Genomic DNA, 25,466 nt, shown 5'->3' with positions numbered 1-25,466 from the left:
AAGCCAAAACTCGCTCTCGCCGCAGCATTCTGCACAATTTGGAGCCGCTGTAGCAGGTAGTCTGGCAGGCCCAGGTACAGAACGTTAGAATAATCTAGCCTGGAGCCTATCAGAGCCTGCGCAGTCAGCCTCCTGTGCTCCTCCGATAAGAGGGGAAGAAACCTCCGTAGCATCCTAAGGAGGCCGAAGCAAGTGCCCGACACCCCCAGGATCTGAGACTTCATAGTCAACCCCTTGTCCATCTTAACCCCCAGGTTCTTAGCCATTTGGGATGAACAAGTTGGGGGGAACATATTGGTAGGCCATCAAGCCTGCCAGTCTGGCTCCGTGTCGCACCCAAAGAAAAGTACCTCGGACTTATCGGAATTGCACTTGAGGCTGTTCAGTTGGAACCATTGAAACACAGCCCCTAGGCAATCCCGGATACTCTTCCCATCAAAGTCTCCTCCTCTCTTACACGAGAAGAGGAGCTGGGTGTCGTCTGCATAGGATACGATCCGGGCCCAAACGACTCCGCCAACGCCGCCAAAGGGGTCATGAAGATATTAAAAAGGGTCGGGCTCAAAATAGAGCCCTGAGGGACCCCGACTCCCAGCGGCGAGGCCCAGACCGTTTGCCGGCGGCCCGTTAGAAAGGAGGAAAACCAGCTAAGCACCGTCCCCCGTAGTCCAATCTCATAGAGTCTTATGAGAAGACCATCATGGGGGACGGTGTCAAAAGCCGCCGACAAGTCCAGCATCACCAGCATGGCTTTGCCCCCAGTATCCAGAACCCCTTTAATGGTTTCTGAGACCTCGAGGAGCGCAGTCTCCGTACTGAGATTTGGACGAAAACCCGACTGAGTGGCATGCAAAATCTCATTCGACTCTAGAAAGTTGGACAGCACCGTCTGCACGTGCTTTTCAACAACTTTCGTAAGAGCCGGCAGCATAGAGATAGGCCGGTAGTTGACTGGGGCCTTTGGATCCAGACCAGGCTTTTTGAGCAGCGGGATGACCATTGCTTGCTTCCAAGCCTGCGGAACCACTCCCTGACTCAGCGAGAGATTCAGTAGCGGATTAGCCAAAGGATTGACCTCCTCGGCCAGTTTTGCCAGAATTTTAGCAGGGCATGGTTCCAAGGGCGAGCCCGATTTCAAATTGCCCAGAAGTGCTAAAGAGGCGGGCGCAGATAAAGGTGGAAATACGCCCAGCGTCAAACCTGGCGAAGCAGGGGGCGATCGAATGGCCTCAGAATTAATTCGCTCCACGGATACAGCCGATGGAAAAGAATCCTGTATAAGTTGGATCTTGCTAGTAAAAAAACTAGCGAGATCAGAGGCCCAAGAATCAGAGGGTCTCTCCTCAGAGATGTTAGTACGTGGAGAAATAAGTTCTTTAACTATAGAGAAGATCTCCTTACAGGAGTTTGAGGCAGCCTCTATCCTCCCTGCCAAGTAGGCTTTCTTACTCAGGCGAATGTCCCGGTGATACTCCTTAACCACGCTCTTATAGGTCAACTTACCATCCGAGTCATATTTTGCTCGCCAGGCTCTTTCAGCTACCTTGCATTGCTGCCGCCTAGCCGACAGTGCTGCGGTAAACCAAGGGGCGGAAACTCGTTTGGGAGTAAGACGGGGGGCCAATTCCGGGGCCAGATCGTTAAGCCTGTCAGAAAGCCATGCCTGCAAGGACTCCAGATCCTTCGACAGGTCGCCAGAAAGGGGGCAGGGGTGATCCTGGGCAGCCTGAGCCAGCATCTCAGGGGTCACTCGATGGTACGCCCTATGGGTGCGACCATGCTGCTGTGGGGCGGCAACAGCCAATTTACCTGTGCCTTTGATCGAAAATTTAGCCAGCAGATGGTCTGACCATAGTACCGGGATAATCTCTAAGACCTCCAAAGGGGAAGTCGAGAAAACCTGGTCAAGAGTGTGCCCCTTGTCGTGCGTCGGCCCCTGCAAATAAGGGAGCAAACCCAGCGGTGCCATAGCCTCAGAGAATTTAATAGCGGCCGCATCGGATGGATCATCCATCCGGAAGTTGAAATCTCTGGCCACGATGCAATGTTCTGCTTTCAGGGCTAGTCCCAGTAAAACGGAGTCAAGATCTTCAAAGAATGTTCCGGGTGGGCCAGGCGGTCTGTAGACCAATAATCCCTTGACTGATTGATGCGGAGCCAGAGCGATAGAAAAAGCAAGGGACTCCGAGCCACGAATATCCTCCACTGGCAAGATAGTACAAGCCGTGCCTTTCTTCACCACCAGTGCCACTCCACCGCCCCTACCCTTCGCTCTGTCCTTCCTGAAGACGTTATAGTCAGGCAGAATTGCCATGGCGACGTCTGGGGTCGAAAGTTCTCCCCACCATGTCTCGGTAAGCATCAGACACAGTGGCTTAGCCGTGTCAAGAAGCTCAAAGACGTCTTGTGCATGTCTGCATGCCGATCTGGTGTTTAGTAGCATGCAGAGATATCCCACACTGGCGATGTTATTGCCAGGGGAACAAGACAAAGCACGGGAGGGACGCCATCCGCAACCGGGGCAGATGGACTTACCACGGTGACGCCCAGGAAAGACAGTACAGTAGCCACTGGAAGCAATGAGGAGAGCGCGAAGCTCCCCAGCAGTATAACGCAGCACGAGTGGACCTGTATGACACATGCTGGGTGGCCGAGCCTGTCCCGCCGCCCCGAGCGCTTCCGGGACGCTGACGGGCGCAGACGGGCAGGACTCTGGCTTGACTCAGGCGTCGCGAGGGCGCGACCGCTGCGCGTCACCGCTGCGCGCCAAAGCGAGCTTTAAATAGGCAGTAAGGCGGTGCGGCGGCGCTGGAGCCCTAACCCCCGAACCCAGGAAGGGTCAATAGACCTATCCAAGATGGCGGCGGCGCGTCACGTGACCCCGTGAGCCCGGACCCGCAAAATGCGGTGCAGGTAAGATTTTATAGTGCGTGAAAGGGCCAAGGGGGGGGGCGCAGCTGTCCTAAAAGCAAGGATACAAAAATAAAGCCAAATCAGATAGGAAAACGGGAAGTTTAAAAATTGCATGTGCAAGCCACGCCAAAGCGCTGAACGTGTGACCCTGGCGCAGCGTGGTAGTCACCTTTTCAAGGCTGACCCACGTTCCAACTCACCTTAAGTAGGCAGTAAGGCGGTGCGGCGGCGCTGGAGCGCTAACCCCCGAACCCAGGAAGGGTCAATAGACCTATCCAAGATGGCGGCGGCGCGTCACGTGACCCCGTGAGCCCGGACCCGCAAAATGCGGTGCAGGTAAGATTTTATAGTGCGTGAAAGGGCCAAGGGGGGGGCGCAGCTGTCCTAAAAGCAAGGATATAAAAATAAAGCCAAATCAGATAGGAAAACGGGAAGTTTAAAAATTGCATGTGCAAGCCACGCCAAAGCGCTGAACGCGTGACCCTGGCGCAGCATGGTAGTCACCTTTTCAAGGCTGACCCACGTTCCAACTCATCTTAAGTAGGCAGTAAGGCGGTGCGGCGGCGCTGGAGCGCTAACCCCCGAACCCAGGAAGGGTCAATAGACCTATCCAAGATGGCGGCAGCGCGTCACGTGACCCCGTGAGCCCGGACCCGCAAAATGCGGTGCAGGTAAGATTTTATAGTGCGTGAAAGGGCCAAGGGGGGGGCGCAGCTGTCCTAAAAGCAAGGATACAAAAATAAAGCCAAATCAGATAGGAAAACGGGAAGTTTAAAAATTGCATGTGCAAGCCACGCCAAAGCGCTGAACGCGTGACCCTGGCGCAGCGTGGTAGTCACCTTTTCAAGGCTGACCCACGTTCCAACTCACCTTAAGTAGGCAGTAAGGCGGTGCGGCGGCGCTGGAGCGCTAAGCCCCGAACCCAGGAAGGGTCAATAGACCTATCCAAGATGGCGGCGGCGCGTCACGTGACCCCGTGAGCCCGGACCCGCAAAATTCGGTGCATGTAAGATTTTATAGTGCGTGAAAGGGCCAAGGGGGGGCGCAGCTGTCCTAAAAGCAAGGATATAAAAATAAAGCCAAATCAGATAGGAAAACGGGAAGTTTAAAAATTGCATGTGCAAGCCACGCCAAAGCGCTGAACGCGTGACCCTGGCGCAGCGTGGTAGTCACCTTTTCAAGGCTGACCCACTTGTCACTTTTTTAGCAGTTTTAAATTCAAGCACTTTTTTGCACAACAACAATAATATCTAATAAGACACAAAAAAATCAATTAATAAGTTGAAAATCACAAAAAAATTATTTAAGTGTAACGAAACATATCGGGGATGATTTTATAGTGGGCAATCTGATCTGTTCCCCCCTTTTTTTATTTGATTTAGTCTTTCGAGTCTGTGATCATCAAACGTAGAGAACTGCGGCTCCCAATATGCTAACATAATTAGTTAACAGGGGTCATGCAAGACAAAACGAATTGCAAGATTGAATTTTAAATTGTGAAGTATTTTACAATCATATACTCAGAATTCTTTGCATTTACGTATTTATATTATATATTTATTCATATATTTATATGTTTTTATATATGTTTATATGTCTATACATATTAGGTATTTATATAAGATTTTATCTCTATAATCATGATATAGAGAATAGTTTTTTATAAATGTATAGACTACTCTATTTATTTATGCATGTTTACATATTTATATATTTATATATTTATTCTGAAGATTTTAATCTTTCTAAACATGATACGATGAACATAAGATCAATCATTCAGGTATTTAAATCTATATCAAAATCTCTATACTAACTCGAAAGAGCTGAAGTGTTAAAGACATGTGGACAATGATGAAATTAATCGACTGTGAGTAAAGTTTCAATGTTTCATTTGTGAAAAAAACTGTCGAAACACACCACGACCTACCCCCTTTAAAAGTGCAACACAATTGGTGGTTCAGCGTCATGTGATCAAGTCCCCTAGCAGGGACGAAACGCGTAATGGCTGCTACTCTGTGGATGTAACCTATGGACATTAAAAAACTATCGATCTTAAAGGATTGTGGTCCGTGCTCTTTTTCCGTCGCTGGTGGCAGAATCGCGGAGTGTAAGAGTGCTTGCAAATATATATATATATATATATACATATATATATATTCACAGTAAAAACCATAGGTTTCAGGCACGTTATAGTTAGGAATTAGCATTTAAAAAACCTCAGAAATTCACTGAAAAAAACATAGGTTTCAGGGGTGTTATAGTTAGCTGGACTTTTCACTTGTACAAAACCATTGAAATTCCCCCGTTATAGTTAGTTCAGCTAACTATAACTCGCGCGCCCGCAATGCACTGCTGATGACGTCACATATTACATCACTCATGACATGGTCAGTGACATCACTCATGACATCACTGATGACATCTCAAATGACATCACTGATGACATCACTGATGACATCATCCAGTGAATGTGTGTTTTTCTGAAAATTAAATATGTTTTATATATGTATATCTCAAGGTCGATGGAAGAATAAATGGGCATATAAGTGTCTAAATGGATGATTTGTTTTTGAAAAATGGATTGTGTAACTGACTGATTAAGTGTATCATAGTGAATACATGGCTTAGTGAGTAATGTTTAAATATGTAAATATCTGTATCAGTCTCTCACTTTGTGTATAAGTGGCTGCATGGGTTGGTGAGTAGCTACATGGGTGTCTATATAGGTTATTAGTTGGTTTTTTGAGTATCAGTCTGAGTGTCTGCATGGTTCGGTGGGGGGTATTAAGTAGTGCATAGGTGCATGAATGAGTGACTCACTGTTTGTATGTGTTGAACACAGCATGTGTGCAGGACTGTATGGGTGGATGAGTGTGTGTATGGGTGTGTTAGTGAGTGAATGACTGTCTCAATAGTGTCTTTATGAGTAACTACATATGTTTTAAACTAGTATATGTGACTATTGGTGTATATATGTGAGTATATGTGAGAGTGAGAGATTGAAAGAGGTCCTGTATGAATAAGTATGTGTTTCTATAAGTGATTGTTTAAAAGACTAAGTATGTGTAAGTTTCCGTAGAAGTAAGTGTGGTGGTGTGTGTATAACTGTATATGCAAGTAAATGTATGTTTGATTCTTTATTAGCATGAGTGACTATGGGTGTGAGTAACTCTATGGATGAGTGGCATTGTGTAACAGGATGTATAGGTGTATGAGTACATATGATGAGTGAGTACATGTATGAGTGACTGGATAGGACTGTTGGTGAATGAGTGGATGTGTATGTGGATCTTAGAATTACTGAAGAGGTTGTTGTAACTGGTATTGGTATGTCCATTGTTTTGAAAATTTTAGTCTCTATTTTTGAATGTGTGTATCAAAGGTTATATTAGGGTGAGAGGAGGTCTGCCACTCTATCACAAGGATGATGTCATCAGTGATGTCATCAGTGATGTCATTTGAGATGTCATCAGTGATGTCATGAGTGATGTCACTGACCATGTCATGAGTGATGTAATATGTGACGTCATCAGCAGTGCATTGCGGGCGCGCGAGTTATAGTTAGCTGAACTAACTATAACGGGGGAATTTCAATGGTTTTGTACAAGTGAAAAGTCCAGCTAACTATAACACCCCTGAAACCTATGTTTTTTTCAGTGAATTTCTGAGGTTTTTTAAATGCTAATTCCTAACTATAACGTGCCTGAAACCTATGGTTTTTTCTGTGAATTTCAAAGGTTTTTTAAATGCTAATTTCTAACTATGCCTACAGAGATAGGACATGTGAAGAAAGAAGAAAAATACACAGAAAGAAACAAAAGAAGTGCAGAAAGAAGCAACAGAAGTCCTCAAATACGAAGATAAGTGCAGGAAGAAGGATAACGTGCAGAAAGAACAAAAAGAAGAGCAGAAAGAAGCCTTGTTGCAAAATCATCCTGTACCCTCAACTTTTTCAGATGGATACTGGTGGTAACTGAGTCTGACTAACCAGTCCTAGAGCCAGTGCTATGTTAAAAGACACTTACAATACAGTGAAAACACCTACATACACTAGGGAACATTATGCGTTGGGGTCCCCCTGTGATTAGCATGACCTCCTCTGTAAGCCCCTAGTATATAATAGGGCATGGGGATTAAAACTACCTCTTAAAACAGGCCACAGGGCGTTTTTGTACATGTTAACTCAGGCCCCGTCCCCTCCCTTCACCACTGTGTAAACACGCCCTGTGTCCAATTTTAGTTGGGAGATTAAGTTCATTTGAATCCTGAGGGTCCCTAGGGTCCAACTAGCCCACTAGGTACCTCCAGTAAGTGCCACAGAGCTGCGTTGCAGAGAGGTGTAAAAAGTGGCACGGCCTGGACCACCTCTCTGCAATGCAGCTCAGTGGCGCTTACTGGAAGCACTTGGTGGGCTAGTTAGCCCCCAGGGGCCCTCAGTATTGAAGGGAAATTATATCCCCAATTTAAAACGTGCCATAGTGCGTGTTTGCACACGTCACCTCAGGCCCCGTCCCCTCCCTTCACCACTGTGTAAACGCGCCCTGTGGCTGTTCTAAGTTGAGAGATTAAGTCCCCTTGAATCCTAAGGGTCCCTAGGGTCAAACTAGACCACTAGGTACCTCCAGTAAGCGCCACAGAGCTGCGTTGCAGAGAGGTGTAAATAGGGGCTTGGCCTCAGAACACCTGTCTGCAGCGCAGCTCCCTGGCGCATACTGGAGATGCCTATTGGGGGCGCGTTTGCAGAGTGCTGCACGGAGGGGGTATGGCCTCCGGCACAACGCCAGTCTTTTATTTATTTAAATTTTTTAAGAAGGGGGCTGTGTGGTTCCCCTTCTTATTCTAATTTATAGGCCCTGATGACCCCATCCCCCAGGGCCTGTCTCCTAATTATATTTGTTTGACCCCAATCCCCAGGGCCGGCCACTGTTTTTTATTATTTTTAAAAAATATATATTTATAGACACACCTAGGACATGCTGGACAAACCGTACGTACCTATCACCATGACGATTTGCGTGATATTCATTAAAAGGCGACTATGCATGCAATGAATCCCCGTGGAATGTATTTACACCACTAGTAAAGCTCTGACATGTCTGATGCCCTACCGTGCCTAATGCCGGTAGACACCCTTGTCGTTTATTTATACAAACATGGGTAGCTATTGACGGGCACATTTAATACACATGCACACCAAGCCATTCAAAGAGGATTCGACAAAAATTCGACCAAAACTATGTAAGAAACCCCCCTCACGGTTAATAAAACACACATCCACTGCCGGATGTGTAATACTTTTTATTTTACTCTCTGGAAAGGGGATGAACATCACTTGAGAGTCACAGCGCGCTCCTGACAGAGACCAATGCTGTGTTACACCCACCATTGCCTGCCGAGTGCCACACACCTCTGTGTTGTATTCCACTAGCTAATGCATATGCTATGACACTCTCTAGCCCATGTGCACTGTAACACCACCCCGTGAATATGTCATGCCACACTTGTCTTCGCACGGGTTATATTGCCCCATCTAACGTGCCTTCCTCGATGCCTATGTTATAACGCACAGTGCTATGTCATACATATTATAATCTGGGATCCATATCTTTGTCACAGTGCATATGCAACGTTACACTCCCCAGCACATATTTTATATTACAACTTTAGAGACTAGTTAGGTTACAAAACACTGCCCTGTGCATATTACACTCCAAGGCGCATATCGCATAGCACGCGCTAGTGCCTGTGCTATCTCGCGCTCTCCAATGAATCTGTCACTGCGCACAATGTATTGCATATTATATTTCACGCCCGGTTCATCTTATATCACACTTTTTGGTGCATAGTTTATACCATACACTATATCTAGTTTTCATTTTCAATCGTGCTCTCAGGACTATGTTCTATATAACACTGTGTTCACCTACCCTTTTCACGGGCATTACATTTTGCGATAGGGGGTGGAGGGTCAGGGGGTGTTTCTGCCAAGTGAGCCCGGAGTCACAGTCACAAACGTCCTCTTCTTCCTGAATAAAAGTGAGATTATGCTGCATACTTGTTCATATTTTAAGTAGTTCGCACAGACACAATGTTTTAAAACCAATAAAGTTCCTAATACCCGCCTTCTCTGAACAGTTAGCTTGCTGCCCCATCCCCCTCCTCCCTATCCTCTGTTGTGTGAATCCATGAACTAGCCTCCTCCCTCCTGCCATGCATAGTCTGATGTGCTGCCACTGCCCTCAATTTAGTATGATGTACCAGTCCACTCCTCCTGCCCTCCATTGCCCAATTCTATGCCCCATCATTGACCTCCTGCTTAAACTCTGTGCTTAGCTTGCTGCCCCTATTCTCCTTCCCCCTGCCCTCCGATGTCTTTGTACATGCCCCTGCTCCATCCTTTTTGCCCACCATGTTCCATGGACCTGCCACTCCTATCTACTCTGAGTGTTCTGTTGAGCTGCCACTCCCCTCCCACCTGCCTAGCATTGTCAGATGACTGTAACCTGTCCCTGCCACCTCCACCCTGCCTGTCCACATGCCATGCCCCTATCCTCTTCCTCCTGTCCTACATGGTCCATTGCACTGCCACACCCTTCTGCCCTCCCTCGTCTGTTGTGCTGCAACTGCTCCTCCTGCCTGCCCCGTGTGGTCTGTTGTGAGGTCCCTTCCCCTGAACTTTCTTGTCTGTGCACAGGTCCTGACCCTCCCTTCTATCCTCCATCGTCCTTTGTGCATGCCCCTGCACCCTCCTTCTTGCCCATCATAGCCATTGTGCTGCCACTAACCCTCCCACTTGCCATGCATGGTCTTCTGTGCTGCCATGGCCCCTCCCACCTTCCCTGGGTGGTCAGTTAGCTGCCCCTGACCCCCTCCCACCTTCCCTCCATGGTCTGTGTGAATGCCATCACAGTCTCACTTTTGCTCTTCATGGTGTGTCTTGCTTCTAGTGCCCATCCTGCCTGACCTCCATGGCTATCTTGCTGCTCCTGCCCTGCCCCCTTGCCCCCAGCCCTCTGTTTACATGTGCAGACCCCTACGCCCTCCCTCCTGGCTTGTCTGTTCCATTGTAATGCCCCTAATCCGTCCCTCCTGCCCTTTATGTTCTGTTATGCTGTAGCTTTCTCTCCTGTCTGTCCATTATGGTCAGCTAGCTACCATTGCCTCTTGCCCCTCTGTTCTCTGTTGTCCATGTGCATGGTCCTGTCCCCTCCCTCTTGCTTTCTATGGATTGTTGTTCTGCACTCCCGTCCTGCATGCCCTGTGTGGTGTATTGTGCTGCTGCAAACCCTAATGCCTGCCCTGCAGGATCAGTTTGGTGCACCTCTCCATGTCCCTCCTGTCCTCTGTTATCCAAGTCCATGTCCCTATCCCATTTCCTTCCATGATCCAATGTACCATACTTGCAAACATTTTTAACTTGGTAAGAGGGAGATTTTGAAAAAAATCTGGGGTATTGATTTTCCCCTTTGAGTTACATTGAAAAAGAGGATATTGTAGACAGGAGACAGTCAAATAAAGCCCATTTGAGCTTAAAAACATTGGACGTTTCCTGGCTGAATCGGGTCTGTTGGCATGTATGGTTGTACTACCATTGCCTCTTCCTTCTGCCCACAATGGTCTATTACATTGCCACAGCCTTGAAGGAGGGTAGATTTTGTATCACAGGGGGCCCCTGGCCCGTTCTGTCCACACCTGAAGTATGAGACCCTTGTCCTTGCCCTGCCAGCCGCATTTGTAGGCCATATTAATTTGACCAGCGGGTCCTGTGTTGCTATATAATTATCCTGAGACATCCTTACCACTCAGCCAGCATAAAACCCCTGTGTAGGCCCTTCTGTTCAATATGTAGGCCTCTTTGTTAAATTGACCATAGCTCTGCAATTTTAGTGTATAGCAGTCTGAAGGCAGGTCAGCGAGGCCTTCTGCTTCAAACTAGTAGCCCCCACCCTACCCGAGTGCTCCGTGCTCGGTATCAAAGTTCAACATCCCCCTGAAGCTGTTGATATACAGTAGGCTGCATCCTGGACTGGTTCTTGCTTCCTGGGCAGGTTTCCCGCTTTTAAGGAAGTGGCAACCGCAGAGCGTCAAGTTAGGAGAACTGAGAAGATTTTATACATGAATATATTGAATTCCCGTACAATACCCATTATTTTCTGCTTGCTCTATGGAACTTACGATAAGCGATTGGCCTGAGAGACTGACCTTTTCACCCAGTCCATTGTCAGCATTAAGTGGGTAAATGACGAAATGTCTGGTAAAATCTGCAGACGAAGCTTTTGGGAAGCATACGTAGGTAGATGTAGCGTGCAAAGGAGCCCACAAAATGATATAAAAAGGGAGCACCCACAGATATCGAGGGACTACCTCGCCGTCTGTATGTAGGTTAACAGGCTGTGCAGGTTTTCCCCAAGAGCTGGGAGCTCTTGTCTTCCTCTGCTTAAAATGTCTTGCTCTGCTTTGCTTGAAGTATCTTATTCTATTTTACCTATATGAAATGTCATGTTATATTTAACCATTGTTCTTTTTACTTTTGCCTTTAAAAGATTTTGTATTGTAATTGCAGGAATGCTTGCTCTAAGAGTAAACTTGAGTGTTCCTAGGTAACATTTTCCTTGGTGTAACTTGTTTCTCATGATGCATTTATAGATGTGTTTTCTCTCTCTCTCTGTCAGTACATTAATTGAGATACAGAGAATATCATGACAGCTGTATGATTATCTGGATTCTGTATTTTGTACTTTATGTCTCTATTCTGCGGTTTCTTTGAAGTTGCATCTTCTCATTAAACTGCCATTGTACTCTGCCTCCAATTCCATGTCTCATATGTCTGTTTTCTTCATTTTTGAAACAAGCGTTCCTAGGCACCCCGGCTCAAATTAAGTTGCCCCTTTTGTCCCTGACTCACTCTCCTGCTCAGTTCTGTGGTGGCTCCCGGGGCTCTGGGGACCGCCCCTAGCTTCCTTGACCCGTAATAGATCTTCCCTCCAACAGCCTCTCTTGCAAGTCCTGTATTGTTGGTTTGTTGCCCCTGCCCCCCTTTCCACTGCCCTCCATAGTCTGTTGTGCTTCCACGGCCCTTCCTGCCTGCTCAGTGTGGTTAAATTGTTGCCTTTGCACCCTCCTACCTGCCTTCAATTTTCAGAGTCCGTGCCCCTGGCCTCTGCCTCTCAACAGTATCCTAATGAACAACTGGATTGCTAACATTCTATATTTATTACAAAAGTGTGGAACGCCTGACATCATCTTGATGTAATCAAAACTGTAATACCTAGAGCATTTCCTTTAGAAATTACATATATGAGAAGGTCTTATTGGCATCAAAATTATGGTTAGTGCTCTAAAAGACTAAAATAAGGACATATTTTCTGAGTTTTCAAATAGCGACAAAGCACTTTTAAATTATTTGTTATCTTTATGTTTTTTTATCCAGTTGACCACTTGATTAAATGTTGCACTTAGGGGAGAGGATGTGGTGTTACTTCCAGAACTGCAGACTTTGCAACTGGGGAACCAGGTTGATGTTTCTGCTTCAGCTCGACATTCTGTGATTCTGGTCAAATCACTTAGTTTCCCCATGTCTACAACCAAAATGAATTTGTTCTTGTGTGATGTAACCAATGCTCATGTAAAGCACTCCAATACCTGACAAGTCTGCACTATATAACACTGCAAAAACACAAAATAATAAGTGTTTTGCACACTTCTGTCATTGGGCTATATTTGGGCTACATCTGGGTGATTTTGGGCTACATTTGGGCTCTTTTGTCTCCGGTGGCCATCTTGGGAGATTTATTTGTTATGAAGTTTCCTAATTTCCTCATGTACTGCAGTCTCCTCAGTAGGAAATGCTTTCAGTTTTTTACTTTGATTCCATCATGAAGGTATTCAGATATGTCACACATTTGCCATACATTCTGAATGTTAGCACTCTAGTTGCTCATTAGATCACTGTAGTAAAACTACTGGTCACCATGGAAGACTGCTCCTGGTATTAAATGTGCATGTTTCAGTCTGCATGTCAGAATTTTTTAATGAAATAGAAGAGGATTTGAGAAGTCACTCAAAATGTGCCCTTATTTTCTTTCTTCAGCATTAATCATAATTTCTATGGCAAAATGAACCCCCTCATTGTGTTCCTTTTTAAATTAAATGTTTTAAGTGTTACCAGTTTATTCCAATCAAGATGGCTTCAGGTGTGCCATACTTTTGTCATAATGAAGACAGTAAGCACTCTAGTTGTGTTTAAGAACATTCTGGGACATTCTGTCATTGGGCTATACTTGGGCTACATCTGGGTGATATTTGGGCTACATTTGGGCTCTTTTGTCTCTAGTGGCCATCTTGGGAGACTTCTTTGTTATGAAGTTTCCCAATTTCCTCATTTACTGCAGCCTCCTCAGTAGGAAATACTTTCAGTTTTTTACTTTGATTCCATCAAGAAGGAATTCAGATGTGTCACACATTTGCCATAAATTCAGAATGTTAGCACTCTTTTTGCTCATTAGATCACTGTAGTAAAGCTACTGCTCACCAGGGAAAACTGCTGCTGGTATTGAAAATGCATGTTTCAGTCTGCATGTCAGAATTTTTTAATGAAATAGAAGAGGATTTGAGAAGTCACTCAAAATGTGCCCTAATTTTTCTTTCTGCAGCACTAATCATACTTTTTATGGAAAAATGAACCCCCTCATTTTGTTCCTTTTTAAATTAAATGTTTTAAGAGTTACCACTTTAATCCAAGCAAGATGGCTTCAGGTGTGCCATACGTTTATCATAAGTAGGGCTGTTAGCGCTCTAGTAGTTCTTTGGAACACTCTGGGAAGCTGCAGTAGAACACAAAGGAATCAACTGACAGTCTCTGCCCTTGTTGGATGTACATGTTTTACTGAGAATGTCAGACTTCATTCTCACATGACTGAGAAAGATAATGTGAATTTACAGAAAATAAGCTCTCAGTTTAGCTTATAGATCACCTTCCAAACCTCTGTGGTAAAAGCATGAGTAAATATTTTTCTCTCAATCATGATATCCCAGCAGAAGGCTTTTTCACATGGTGAAATCACCTTAGAACATACCACAATTCCTAAAATGAGTATGGTACCATCAACAAATGATTTATAATGTAACTAAAGTCTTAAAACCTTCTATTAACTGCAATGCTTTTTAATGAGGTGCTATCATGTATATTGGTCCCAAGATGGCTGCCAACACTTCTTGGATGAAGTGCTGACAGCCAATCAGATCTCAGGACGAGATGTGTGGTTAGGCTCCGCCCACATATATATGCTTTTAAATGCTATTTTCTCAGGAAATACTGAACAGATTTACACCAGACCTGCAAAAGGCACTTCCTTGACCTTATGGCTACCTCTCTGCCAAATTTCAAGGAATTCTGTTCAGCCGTTCGGGCTGTAGCTGTGTCTAAAGGTCCTATGGAAAAATGCATGGGAAAAACGCGTTTTGGGACCCCCCTTTTATCTCAGCCCCCACTTGACGAATCACCCCGAGACTTTCAGGGTAGGAGCGGAGCGCAGCGCCCCACCTATTTTGAAAATTTTGCGAGGATTCGTCGACCGGCGCCAAAGTTATTCAAAATAGAATGTTGCGGTTTTCCTATGGAAACAGGGTCCTAACTATAACTACCTACTGGCGACCGCCAGTAGGTAATATATATATATATATATATATATATATATATATATATATATATATATATATATATATACATATATATATATATATGTGTAGGAGAGTAGGGTCTGCTATCCTATGGTCACCCCAAATTTTTGCTTTTTGCTTCACTGGTTTTTGACATACTGAGGCTGTGGGCCTGCCAATCAGACCCCCAGCCTGCTGTTCTCTCTACTAAATTAAAACTATGCACCTTAGGTGCCTAACCAATTGGAAGTGGATCACCCTGTCAGCCCCTGTACCAGTGTACACTAGGTACCCAGGGCATTGGTGTACCCAAGGCCTGCCCGGGGCTGAAGCATGTATTATGCCACCCCAGGCTTGGCCTAACAAATCTGACACAACTGGCTGATCACTCAGCTGGGGTAAGTTGGTGTAACCACCTCTTACTTAGGTGTAGTATGCCTATAACTAACCTTAAATGGGACACCTGGTAACCTATAGGTCACTCCTATGGCAGGCCTTAACAATCCTGAAGGCAGAGTGCTTGGTTCCATGTGAGATGGTGCTCTGGCATGAGCTGAGCCTGTCTGCAGTGGTCGGAACAACTTCCTTCTACTGTTTCCAGATATCGTCATACCATATACTCTTAAGTGCATTATGAACCTCGCGGTTGAATGCTATCTTTGGTTTGGCTTTATCAAAACATGTCGAGTAAGGTGTCATACGAATTGGAATACTAACCCCTCGCCAATTCTGGCGACGGGGTTAGCATTCCACCCTTCTAGAGGGACACGACATGTACAGTACCTGAAACCCGGGTAAAATCAGACATAGCCTCAGCTCCACAAAATGGATGCTGCCACCACAGACACAAGTCTGCCCTCCTGCTGCTGGGAGTCCTTCCAGCTTGGGAGGTGTGGACAAAGGGTTTCCTGCCAGGGGAGGTGCGTGCACCACCCCAGACAGGGTTTTGTGTATTGGTCAGGTAGGGCTTGAAAGGAACCAGACATGCCTGTGGCTCACAAGGAGCCTCGGGGCATATGCCAGTTCAAACCGGTCCTGGGGCACACCAGTCCCGGGCCTGGGGCGAGCTGGACAAAGGATTGGGGGTGTAACCACCCCCCTTCCTGGTCCCACCCTTAGGGAGGGACCTAGCAGGTAGTCCAGTCCCTAGAATCCGCTTAAAGGTAGGAGCTGTGTCCTAAGACTTCAGACATCCTGGAATCAACTTAAAACTAAGAAGAAGACGGGAACTTCGACGCTCTGCCGCACAGAGGACTGAAGCCAATCTCCCCTGTGGTCAGGGAGTGACCACCTTGCTAACGCAAGCACCATCCAGCGAATCAAGGTCTGCTTTGCCGCCGCCTCCCGCCGGAGCCCGAGCCCAGAGACTGACAAGACCTAGACCTCCAGACCTCTCACCGCCCGATCCACAGTCCCTGCAAAGAGGAGACCCGTGGAGGCACCGAGACACGTGGAGCCAGCCATCTTGAAACGACTACGACAAGCTGACCAGTGCAACAACCGAGGCTCCCTCCAAGTTGTGCTTTGGGTCCTGAGAAGCCCAACCCTCGAGCAGCATCTGCACCAAAGGTGAGCCCTCCAGCATCTCCACGATCTGCGTGGGGCCCTTCTGCATTTTGCCACTCGACGCGCCTAACCGGTTGCTGGCCCGCTGGCTAGTGGCCATCTTGGCGACGAAATCTACGACAAACACCGCTGGTCTGGTTGCTCCAGACTGGCCCTTGCTCCCCTCCAAAGGAGCAGTTCCTCTGACCTTGCTGGTCAGAACCATCAGCTTATCTCCTTGCCTACAACAATTGCTTTTGCCAAGGCTTGTTTGCTTCAATCAAGTCGCCGACACCGCCGACAGCGAGAGCCTGCGTGGGACAGCTCGTGACTCGACTCCTGGACGTCGTCGACCTTCAGGGACCACGTGGCTGCAGAGTCAAGCTACACCTTCTTCCTGTTTGCACCCGACATCGCCTGGTACCCACCTGGTGCCACGCTGGTCACTGGCTAGTGACTGTGAACACTGTCCCCTCTGCTTACAGGTCTTCAACATCTCCGATCCACCCTTGGATCCACTGCATCTCTTCCCGACCGACCGCCTGCAGCACTTTTGTCTACAGGCCCCACGGAACAGATAGAAGAAACCCGACGCACTTCGAGGCCTATGCACCCGCTTCCTGTGGGTGAGGTAAAGCTGGCACTCCTGTGCCCAAGTGTAGTAATACATCTCTAGTGCCTGTGTTCCAAATCTTAAGTTCCTAGGTCATCCGGAAGATTCCTTTTGCAGTAACTTTGTACTTTTTACGCACCCATTGAAACCTATGGGAGCCCGCGTGTGACTATTTGCTCTGCACACGCAACCCGTGGACCTCCTGGTCACTAACTGAAGTTAGCTCCTTGTAGGCCCAGCGATTCTAGAGGCCCTAGGCCTTTTCCCTTTTCTGTTCGTGGTACTTATACCACTATTTTAGTATATGGTTTGAGTGGCCACCAGGGCCTATCCATATAAAGTGCAACTTCTGTGTATTCTGTGATAATCTTGTTTGACGATTTGTGCTCCTGTGCTCATAAAGAGACTAGGGGTTACTTTGAGAAATAAATACATATATTTTGAATATATATCTGTGTGGTGTCCTTTCATTGGTATGAAAGGGGGTTACTATTGGTAAAACAGCTTGCTTAACACGCATCACGAGTTTAGCCTCAAAGACTGCTTAGCCTAAGCTACCACTAGGGCAGCTAGTCCGAAAAGGTTGACTTACAACCACACCATAAGGGTTGCTTGGCATGGTACAAGGTGGTCACTAGAACTAGTGAACAGCATATACCAGGCCAACTTCTCACAATATATATATATATATATATATATATATATATATATATATATATATATATATATATATATATATATATATATATGAAAAAGCAAATGCCCATAAGCATTAGGAGCGCACACAACAGAAGACGAACCATCCGGTTTTCTCTTTAGGCACCTTGCTTTATTTTTCCTGGGTTACAAATTATGAGACCTGACGCGTTTCAAGATTCACTCTCTTTTTCAAAGGTCATACTGCCAGGATGTCAAACAGGAAGTTCTGCGCGCACTTAATTTCCGCTGAGTGCGATTTCATTTTGAGCGTGCTGGGACTTGTAGTCCCGTTAAGAACAGTCATCTCCCTTCATTAGGTTCTGCATGTCCATTCCTGTATTACAGATTAAAAAGCCCTGAGTGGACCCCAGTATTGTAAAGCAAGTGAGTCGCCTCGTTTTCTGTGCTGCTTACACGAGTCCGGATTGTGTTCCCACTCTGCAGCCTCCTTGACTTCCATGGATGGTTCCGCTCCTCACGGCAAGGGCTGCCGTGCAGGTATGTGAAAAAGCGGAAATTAAGTGCGCGCAGAACTTCCTGTTTGACATCCTGGCAGTATGACCTTTGAAAAAGAGAGTGAATCTTGAAACGCGTCAGGTCTCATCATTTGTAACCCAGGAAAAATAAAGCAAGGTGCCTAAAGAGAAAACCGGATGGTTCGTCTTCTGTTGTGTGCGCTCCTAATGCTTATGGGCATTTGCTTTTTCACATACCTGCACGGCAGCCCTTGCCGTGAAGAGCGGCACCATCCATGGAAGTCAAGGAGGCTGCAGAGTGGGAACACAATCCGGACTCGTGTAAGCAGCACAGAAAACGAGGCGACTCGCTTGCTTTACAATACAGTTTGGGAAGCTTCTATATAGGGCTAAGTTGGATTCCCTGTTAAGGCCCTGCCCTGTAGGAGAAAAGCAAAAACAACAGTTGATGGACAGAATGCAGAACAATGTCATACATTCACACCAGTACAGAGATCTGGGCCTAAATCCATCGTTTTTTGGCTCACCACGCCATTGCAGTTTGAACTCAGCCATATGCAAATCAGTCTTGACCCTGTGCCTCTGACCGAACTGCCAAGCCAGGTCCTCCCTGGACTGTAAACAAGCATCCTAGGACCGGTTTCGGGGTTTCACCCCTCTTCAGCCAGGATAGCTTGATTCCAGTGGCATGGAGAGCACGGGACTCACGTCTGAGTATACCCGTCCCACTCAGGGGGACAAATGCAAAAACAACAGTTGATGGACAGAATGCAGAACAATGTCATACATTCACCCCAGTACAGAGATCTGGGCCTAAATCCATCGTGTTTTTGCTCACCATGCCATTCCAGTTTGAACTCAGCCATATGCAAATTAGTCTTGACCCTGTGCCTCATGGGAACAGTCCAGACCGAACTGCCAAGCCAGGTCCTCCCTGGACTGGAAACAAGCATCCTAGGACCGGTTTCGGGGTTTCACCCCTCTTCAGCCAGGATAGCTTGATTCCAGTGGCATGGAGTGCCCGGAACTCACGTCTGAGCATGCCCGTCCCACTCGGGGGGACAAATGCAAAAACAACAGTTGATGGACAGAATGCAGAACTGGAAGTTCGGGCTGGACTGTTCCCATGAGGCACAGGGTCAAGACTGATTTGCATATGGCCAGGTCTAACCTGGGGTGGCATGGTGAGCAAAGGAATTATGGATTTAACCCAGATCTTTTGACTGGGGTTGAATGTTTTGATTTGTTCTACATTCCGCCCATCAATTGTGTGTCTCGCTGCAGGAGAAAAGGCAGCATTTCTGGCCTGGGACGCGTTCCGGACGGGGATGGGCGCAGACGGGCTTGCCTTTGGCGCACCAGTGGCGTGTCCGCTGAGCGCGTCTGCTGCCCGCTCCATTTTCCATGTGCCCTTTATGCTCACCCACCCGGAAGTAGAGTTTAGGGCTGGACCGCCAACCACCACCAGAAGATGGCGGCCGTCACAGCCTGATTCCCAAGCAATAATGAGACACCCTCTCCGCTCAAATGGAATACTGCTGATGAAGCAAGGACTCGTAGAAAAGAGGCTTGCTCGGAAGCAATCTTCTCGTTTAACTATCTAACATGATATTAATTACGTATTGTGTAAAACTAATACACACCACCTAAAAAAATAAGGGTCAGAGAAGCTTGCTTATGTGTTTACTAACGTAAGTAACTGGAGCGAAGTTCTAAAATGGCTGCTAACGGGAAATCTTTATTGTGGATGCGTCAACTGCATCTACGCAGTATGACGAGCTGTCGCTTGGAGGGAAATTCTTGCACATGAGCAGAAAATACTAATATGGCTATCTGAAAGCTCACATGCATGGCATCTGCTTTGCTGAAATTGAACTAAGCTATTTTACTAATGCTAATGCGGAGAAAGCATTTATAAATAAATGGGATTAGAGTAGAGATGGGTGGTATACAGTGAAACCATTTATTCTTCAAAATAATATTTGTCTTTCTCATTTTCCTATTAGTGTGCATTTGGGCCACTCGTAAGTGTCCAGAGTTTGCTAGACATGTGACCTCCGCGTATGCCTGTTGAAAGTGAGCCGGAAGAATGACGATACTCTTGAATGCGATTCAAGGGCACACAAGTTATATACCCTGGAAACAAGCACTGAAGACCTCTGGATGAATGGATGTTCACGACAAATTAAAAACAAATGTTTCTAATAAGATGTGAATACGGGTGGGAATAAAGTTTTGGAACAAAAATTAAGGGGTTGGATCTATGAAAAACGGGTTGATAGACTAAAATGACATATAAGCATGGTGTGATGATCTTCCCCCCAGCCTGTCCAATCAGAATTAGTATTTTCATGATATTGAAACACTAATGGGTGGTACTTGAATATTGAATGGTATAATTGAGGCAGCTTTAGTTAGTCAGACGGAGATTTACTGGATGCTGCAGAGCACGGGATGCTGTTGGAGTAACGGGGGATGCTGATGAAGAATCGAAGGCAGAACAATCTACCTTAAATTAATTGATTTAGAAGAAGATCGCGGAAGAATCTCGAGGAGGAAGAGAGTGTCAGAGAGGGGTGCTACGCAAGCGTCGGTGCTAGAGAGGTCATCTATCCTGTCCTGAATCCTGTCCTGAAGCCTTTGTCGCCTGATTTTTCCCGGGAGACCCTTACCAGCCCTTTGGCCAGGGGTTTGGTTTTCACACCATCCTAGGTAATTATTATTTCCGTGAATGTGTAGATGTTCTTTTCTCTCTGTCCTCTCCTTTCTGAGTATGTCATTGCAAAAGTATAAAGTATGTGTTTTATGATTGATCAATTGAATCTTCTCTCCTATGAGTGACGACGACTGTACTGTACTTTGAAAGTGGTTCACATGACAATAATTTAGATAAAGATTTAAAACATTTCCAGAGTCTGTGGTCATTTCATTTAAAATAAGAAGATACCTTCATGCCATTTCACCATCAACTAGTTCAACTAATGGTCCACTGACCAGAGGAAAGATGTGTTTGATCATTGAAAGATTAGTCGAGAATAAGAGGTGACTAATTTTGAAATATTAGTAAATCATAAACTTTGACTCCAGCGGTTTTATTAGATTGTGTGTATGTGTGTTTATGGGCCCAGGTGAGCATATGGTATTCGAGTATCTGTTGCTGGTATGCCGCTGGATCACCGCGGCAGACCGGAGAGTGCAATCTAAACAGGTAAACTATTGTGCAGGTGTTACAGGCTAAAAGCAAGTATAACAAGCATTTACAATGCAATAGGTCTCGCATTTACGCGAGTTTGAGCTATTCACATTGCAAATAACAATGCCTTTTATTTGTGTTTTCGTTTTTCAAACATAAATAAAAGGCATCGTCATTTACAATGCCAATAGCTTAAACTTGCGTAAATGCGAGACCTATTGCATTGCAAATGCTTGTTCTAATATACAACACGTGGGGCTGAGCATGAATATATATTGATGGCATCTGTTGTCGGTGATTTGTTCTGGAAATCTCGTGCACTCTTGTCATCGAGAGTCCATGTTTTGAGGATGTAGAGCACATCTTCAGTACATTTCGAGTTACCACTTTCTGCATTTCTAACGAATATTCAAACCATATTGGTCTTTACACATAGACAAGCATATGTTGAAATACTCTCACATCCAGGAAGCAGTTTTCCCTGGTGCATCACGGTGACATGGGGGTTCTGCAGGTGCCAGTGAAATGAGTTGCCTTTAGTGCTCCCTTTAAATTCATAGACGATTTAACGTGAGCATTTACATTTTCTTGAACTCAAATATAAGCCTATTTAATTATATACAAACTCTAACTGGTGCCGACAGTGCTTAATAAACGGTCTGACGACAGTTTAGTTTGAGGCTAATTAGAATGGACAAATTGTAAAGGCTTGCATCGGAAGATTGGTCCATAAACCTGCCATTCATGCAAATGCAGCTCTAATCATAAGAATTATTCACGTTCAGAAATAGGAATGCAGATCTTGCCATGATTTGTCTAGTAAAGTTCACGTACACCGGATTTATGGAACAATACATGTAGAACGTTTTAAGTAAAATATTATAATATTTCTCGACGGACTGCACCTCCCGACAATAATAACACTTTAGTTGAAAATGGCATTGTAGGATAGCTATTAGGCTAAGGTTACACCGATATATATTTGTTAATTTGCAAATAACAATAAGTGTGAAACTGAAATGCGCAACTAAAGCTGAAAAAATCATTTGGATGACTGACAAAGCTACACCTTAACATTGTCTTGTTTTTTTGGAGCAGCAAGGGAATGTGCGAAACCTCATTATTTGAATCAAAACTTGTTATTTCGTAACACGAAATTCACAGAAGTTCAATAACATTTAGGCCCGATTGATTATCAGACAAGGAATCATAACGCTAGTCCTTTGATAACCACAAAAAAGAGGCCCAGGCTTTAAGAGAACAATGAAGAAGTACCAAAAGGCGACCAATCACGAATGTCTCACAAATATTTAACGGTAGCAAAAAAAAGAGCCAACTGGGAAATCCAACAACTAAACGAGAGACATCACCAGTAAGCAAAACAAGCAAGGATAACGACAACACAGCGGGCTCATGGAGGAGGCGGGGTTTTTGGTCTGCTTGGTGGGGGGGCCAGAAACAAACGAGAGCGACAAAGCGAGATTAAACAGTGAAGCAGTGGGTGGGGATTGAGAGAATGCTGGGAGCCTAGGTTAAAGTGAAAGCGGCGCCCATATGCTGTCTACAGTAACAAAAACTCATTAATAAAAATAAAACGAGGCTTCTGTTTATCTGAAAAGAAGTTAAATACGAGTGCCCCGACGCTGAAGCAGTCCCGAGCTAAAAATGCGTTGCCTGCAGTCAAGAAGGCAAATGCGAAGGTATGGCTGACAGCTTCTATTTTTATCGACTGCCTGCAAGAGATTGATGACAGGAATGAAAGAAAGAACAAGACAAGCCCGGCGGAGCGTGGGCGCGAGCACTTGGGGGCGGGGGAGCGGACCCTTTGAAGTGCGGAGCCAAAGCTATAGAGAAGGGAGGGGGGAGTGGGAGCAGGTGTGCACAGGTATGTGATCGTGCACTCAAGGTTTAGGCCATCCAAAACGGTGGGTAGCACTTTGAAAATCCCACATATAAAATGTCTCTTCGAGCCTTTGGCTCGCGAGACCTAAAAACTAAGAGCAGAATTTTGTTAAAAGAAAAAGGTACGTCGATTCACTTTTAAAATCAATAGTGCACATAGCAAAGTTAAGTACAAACCGCGTCTACCAGGACTAGCGTCCGCTGCGCACCCATCGATGTATATTGCATATTGAAAGTGTATAATGTGCTAAGTTTGGAAACGTGTGTTGTTATTATTTATGAAAAAAGTACAATGAAAATAAATAAGCAAGCATTGGCAAAGCTACTAGGTCTTCCTTGGGAAGCCTGTGATTTTACTTTCATGTGTATTTTTTACACATCTATGTAATAGGTATTAAAAGTCATCAAAAACAAAAAATGCTGCCGTCTAAAAGAAGTATAGTATAGGATGATGAAGAAAGCATGATCCTCTGCAAACCAGATGAAATGATTAAGAAAAAGCCATTTTCTTACCTCTAGTACAACAGTTTCAACTTGTTCAACAACAACAACATCCTGAAAAGTACAAAATGAAAAGTTCTGAGCAAACAAATGCAATTTTTTTTATATTGCAACCTTCAACTCTATCAATAATGCTAAAGTGACATGCTTCTCTATGAACATGTCAAAGTGACAGGTGACACTTCATGTTATTAACCCAACGAATGACATGTTGGTGCATTAGTACACGAGTGTCTGTTTCAGAAAACAGGACTGAAACAAATTATTGAAAAACAAGTCCAGATTTAAAGGATCATCTAGATTCTCTTACACTTATACAGTATATAGACAATTTACTCTTAGCATTGCCCACTAGTGAGGCATGTAGGATTGACACAATGCCCCTTCTCTGTCATGTGGCTGCGAAAGGTTATAAGGTGTCTGCAAAGAAGCTACAATACTGTTCTCACAGTGTGACTTGCTCGGGATATATATATATCATCAGATGGCAAAAGGAACTGGTGCCAGATCGAGTATCTGCTCTTGTGAAATATTCCCGCTCTAAAACACAAAAGGATGTTAGAGCCTTCCTTGGAACAGTGGGCTCTTGTCATCGCTGGATTCCTAATTTTTCTTTGATAGTTCATCCAGGCAGAAGGGAGCATACGTCAAAGCAATACTCTTATACTGTTCTGGGCACAACAGTGTACTTATAATCAACTGCATTATACTTACAGATGTATATTTTTAATTTTACGTTGAAATGTCCTCTGCTAAGCACACCGTATACTGTAAATGTACAGCAACGAATACATCTAAGCATACCACATATGGGTAATTTTTAATGTGCTAAGTCTGGAAATGTGCGATGTTATTTGTTGTCAAAGCTACTAGGTCTGCCGAGGCAAGCCAGCCAGGGCAAGCCTGTGATTTTATTTTTATCTGTATTATTTGCACATCTATGTAATAGGCACTAAAACTTTAAAAGTAACCAGGAACTAAATATGATGCTTTCTGAAAGTAGAGTGCATAGTATAGGATGAAGAAGAAAGCATGGTCTTCTACAAACCAGATGACATTATTTTAAAAAAGCAATTTTCTTACCTATAGTGCAACACGTACACATTGTGAAACAAGTACAGCATCCTGAAAAGTACAAAATGAAAACTTATGAGCAAACATTTGCAAAATAATTTTTTTTCACCCATCAACTCTATCAATAATGATAAAGTGACAAGCTTCTCTATGATCATGTCACAATGACAGACAACACTTGATGTTATTCATCCATTAAATGACGTGTCATCCATTATATACATTTATATATATATGCAAAGGCAAAGGAGGGGGAGTGGCACTGGTGATAGACAGACGCTTTGAGTGTTCCATCATACCCACTGAAGACATTCTTGGGGTTGAAGCATTGGGTTTTTGTCTAACACTCTCACCCGCTCAATCTTGCGCGGGTTTGTTGGTTTACAGACCCCCAGGTCCTATTGGATCGTTTAACGAGGAGTTGGACACAGTGATCTCGGTAATGAGTGTTCAATTTAAGCACTTCTTTCTCCTGGGCGATTTTAACGTTCACTTTGATAATGCGGATGCTGCAGATAATATTAAAATGTTAGATATTACCACTCCTCTGGGCCTATCACCCTACGTAGTGTCGTCAACTCACAACAAAGGGCATACATTGGATCAGGTTTTCTCTACCTCTTCTGTTACAGTTGCGCCCCCCCTTCCAGTGTTATGGTCCGACCACCTACTGGTGACTTTTAATATCCAGTCCAAAACCACTGTGACTATTAGAGGTAACGGGTGCCAACCCCGGATGTCGCGTGCCTTCCATCGAGTAACACCGGAAATGATTGATCAGTATCGGCTAACTCCCCCCTGCTCGCTTACGGGTGACTTAGAAGAGGACCTAGCCCGCTTTCAAGCATGGCTCGTGCAGTGTTTGGAGGACTTGGCCCCGCCTAGGCGA

General features: G+C 45.2%; 1 protein-coding gene across 5 annotated transcripts in view; it reads right to left on the bottom strand.

Annotated features, from left to right (window-relative positions):
• Nucleotides 1-25,466, bottom strand: part of LOC146839636 (uncharacterized) — a 376,335-nt gene that overhangs the window by 33,345 nt on the left and 317,524 nt on the right. For 2 of the 5 annotated variants that reach the window (XM_085650366.1, XM_085650370.1), the window contains 2 exons: nt 24,587-24,628; nt 23,516-23,557 (listed from right to left, as the gene is read on the bottom strand). The exons of the other annotated variants lie outside the window; for them this stretch is intronic. In XM_085650366.1, coding sequence (XP_085506492.1) covers nt 23,541-23,557; nt 24,587-24,628 — 59 coding nt within the window. In that variant the 3' untranslated portion in view covers nt 23,516-23,540. The remainder of the gene's footprint in view (nt 1-23,515; nt 23,558-24,586; nt 24,629-25,466) is intronic. 5 annotated transcript variants of the gene reach the window in all.

This window comes from Triturus cristatus, chromosome 4_1, assembly GCF_964204655.1.
Source record: "Triturus cristatus chromosome 4_1, aTriCri1.1, whole genome shotgun sequence".
Lineage (NCBI taxonomy): Eukaryota > Metazoa > Chordata > Amphibia > Caudata > Salamandridae > Triturus > Triturus cristatus.
The sequence above is the reverse complement of the archived record's forward strand: the minus strand, read 5'-3'. Positions and strand labels throughout refer to the sequence as shown.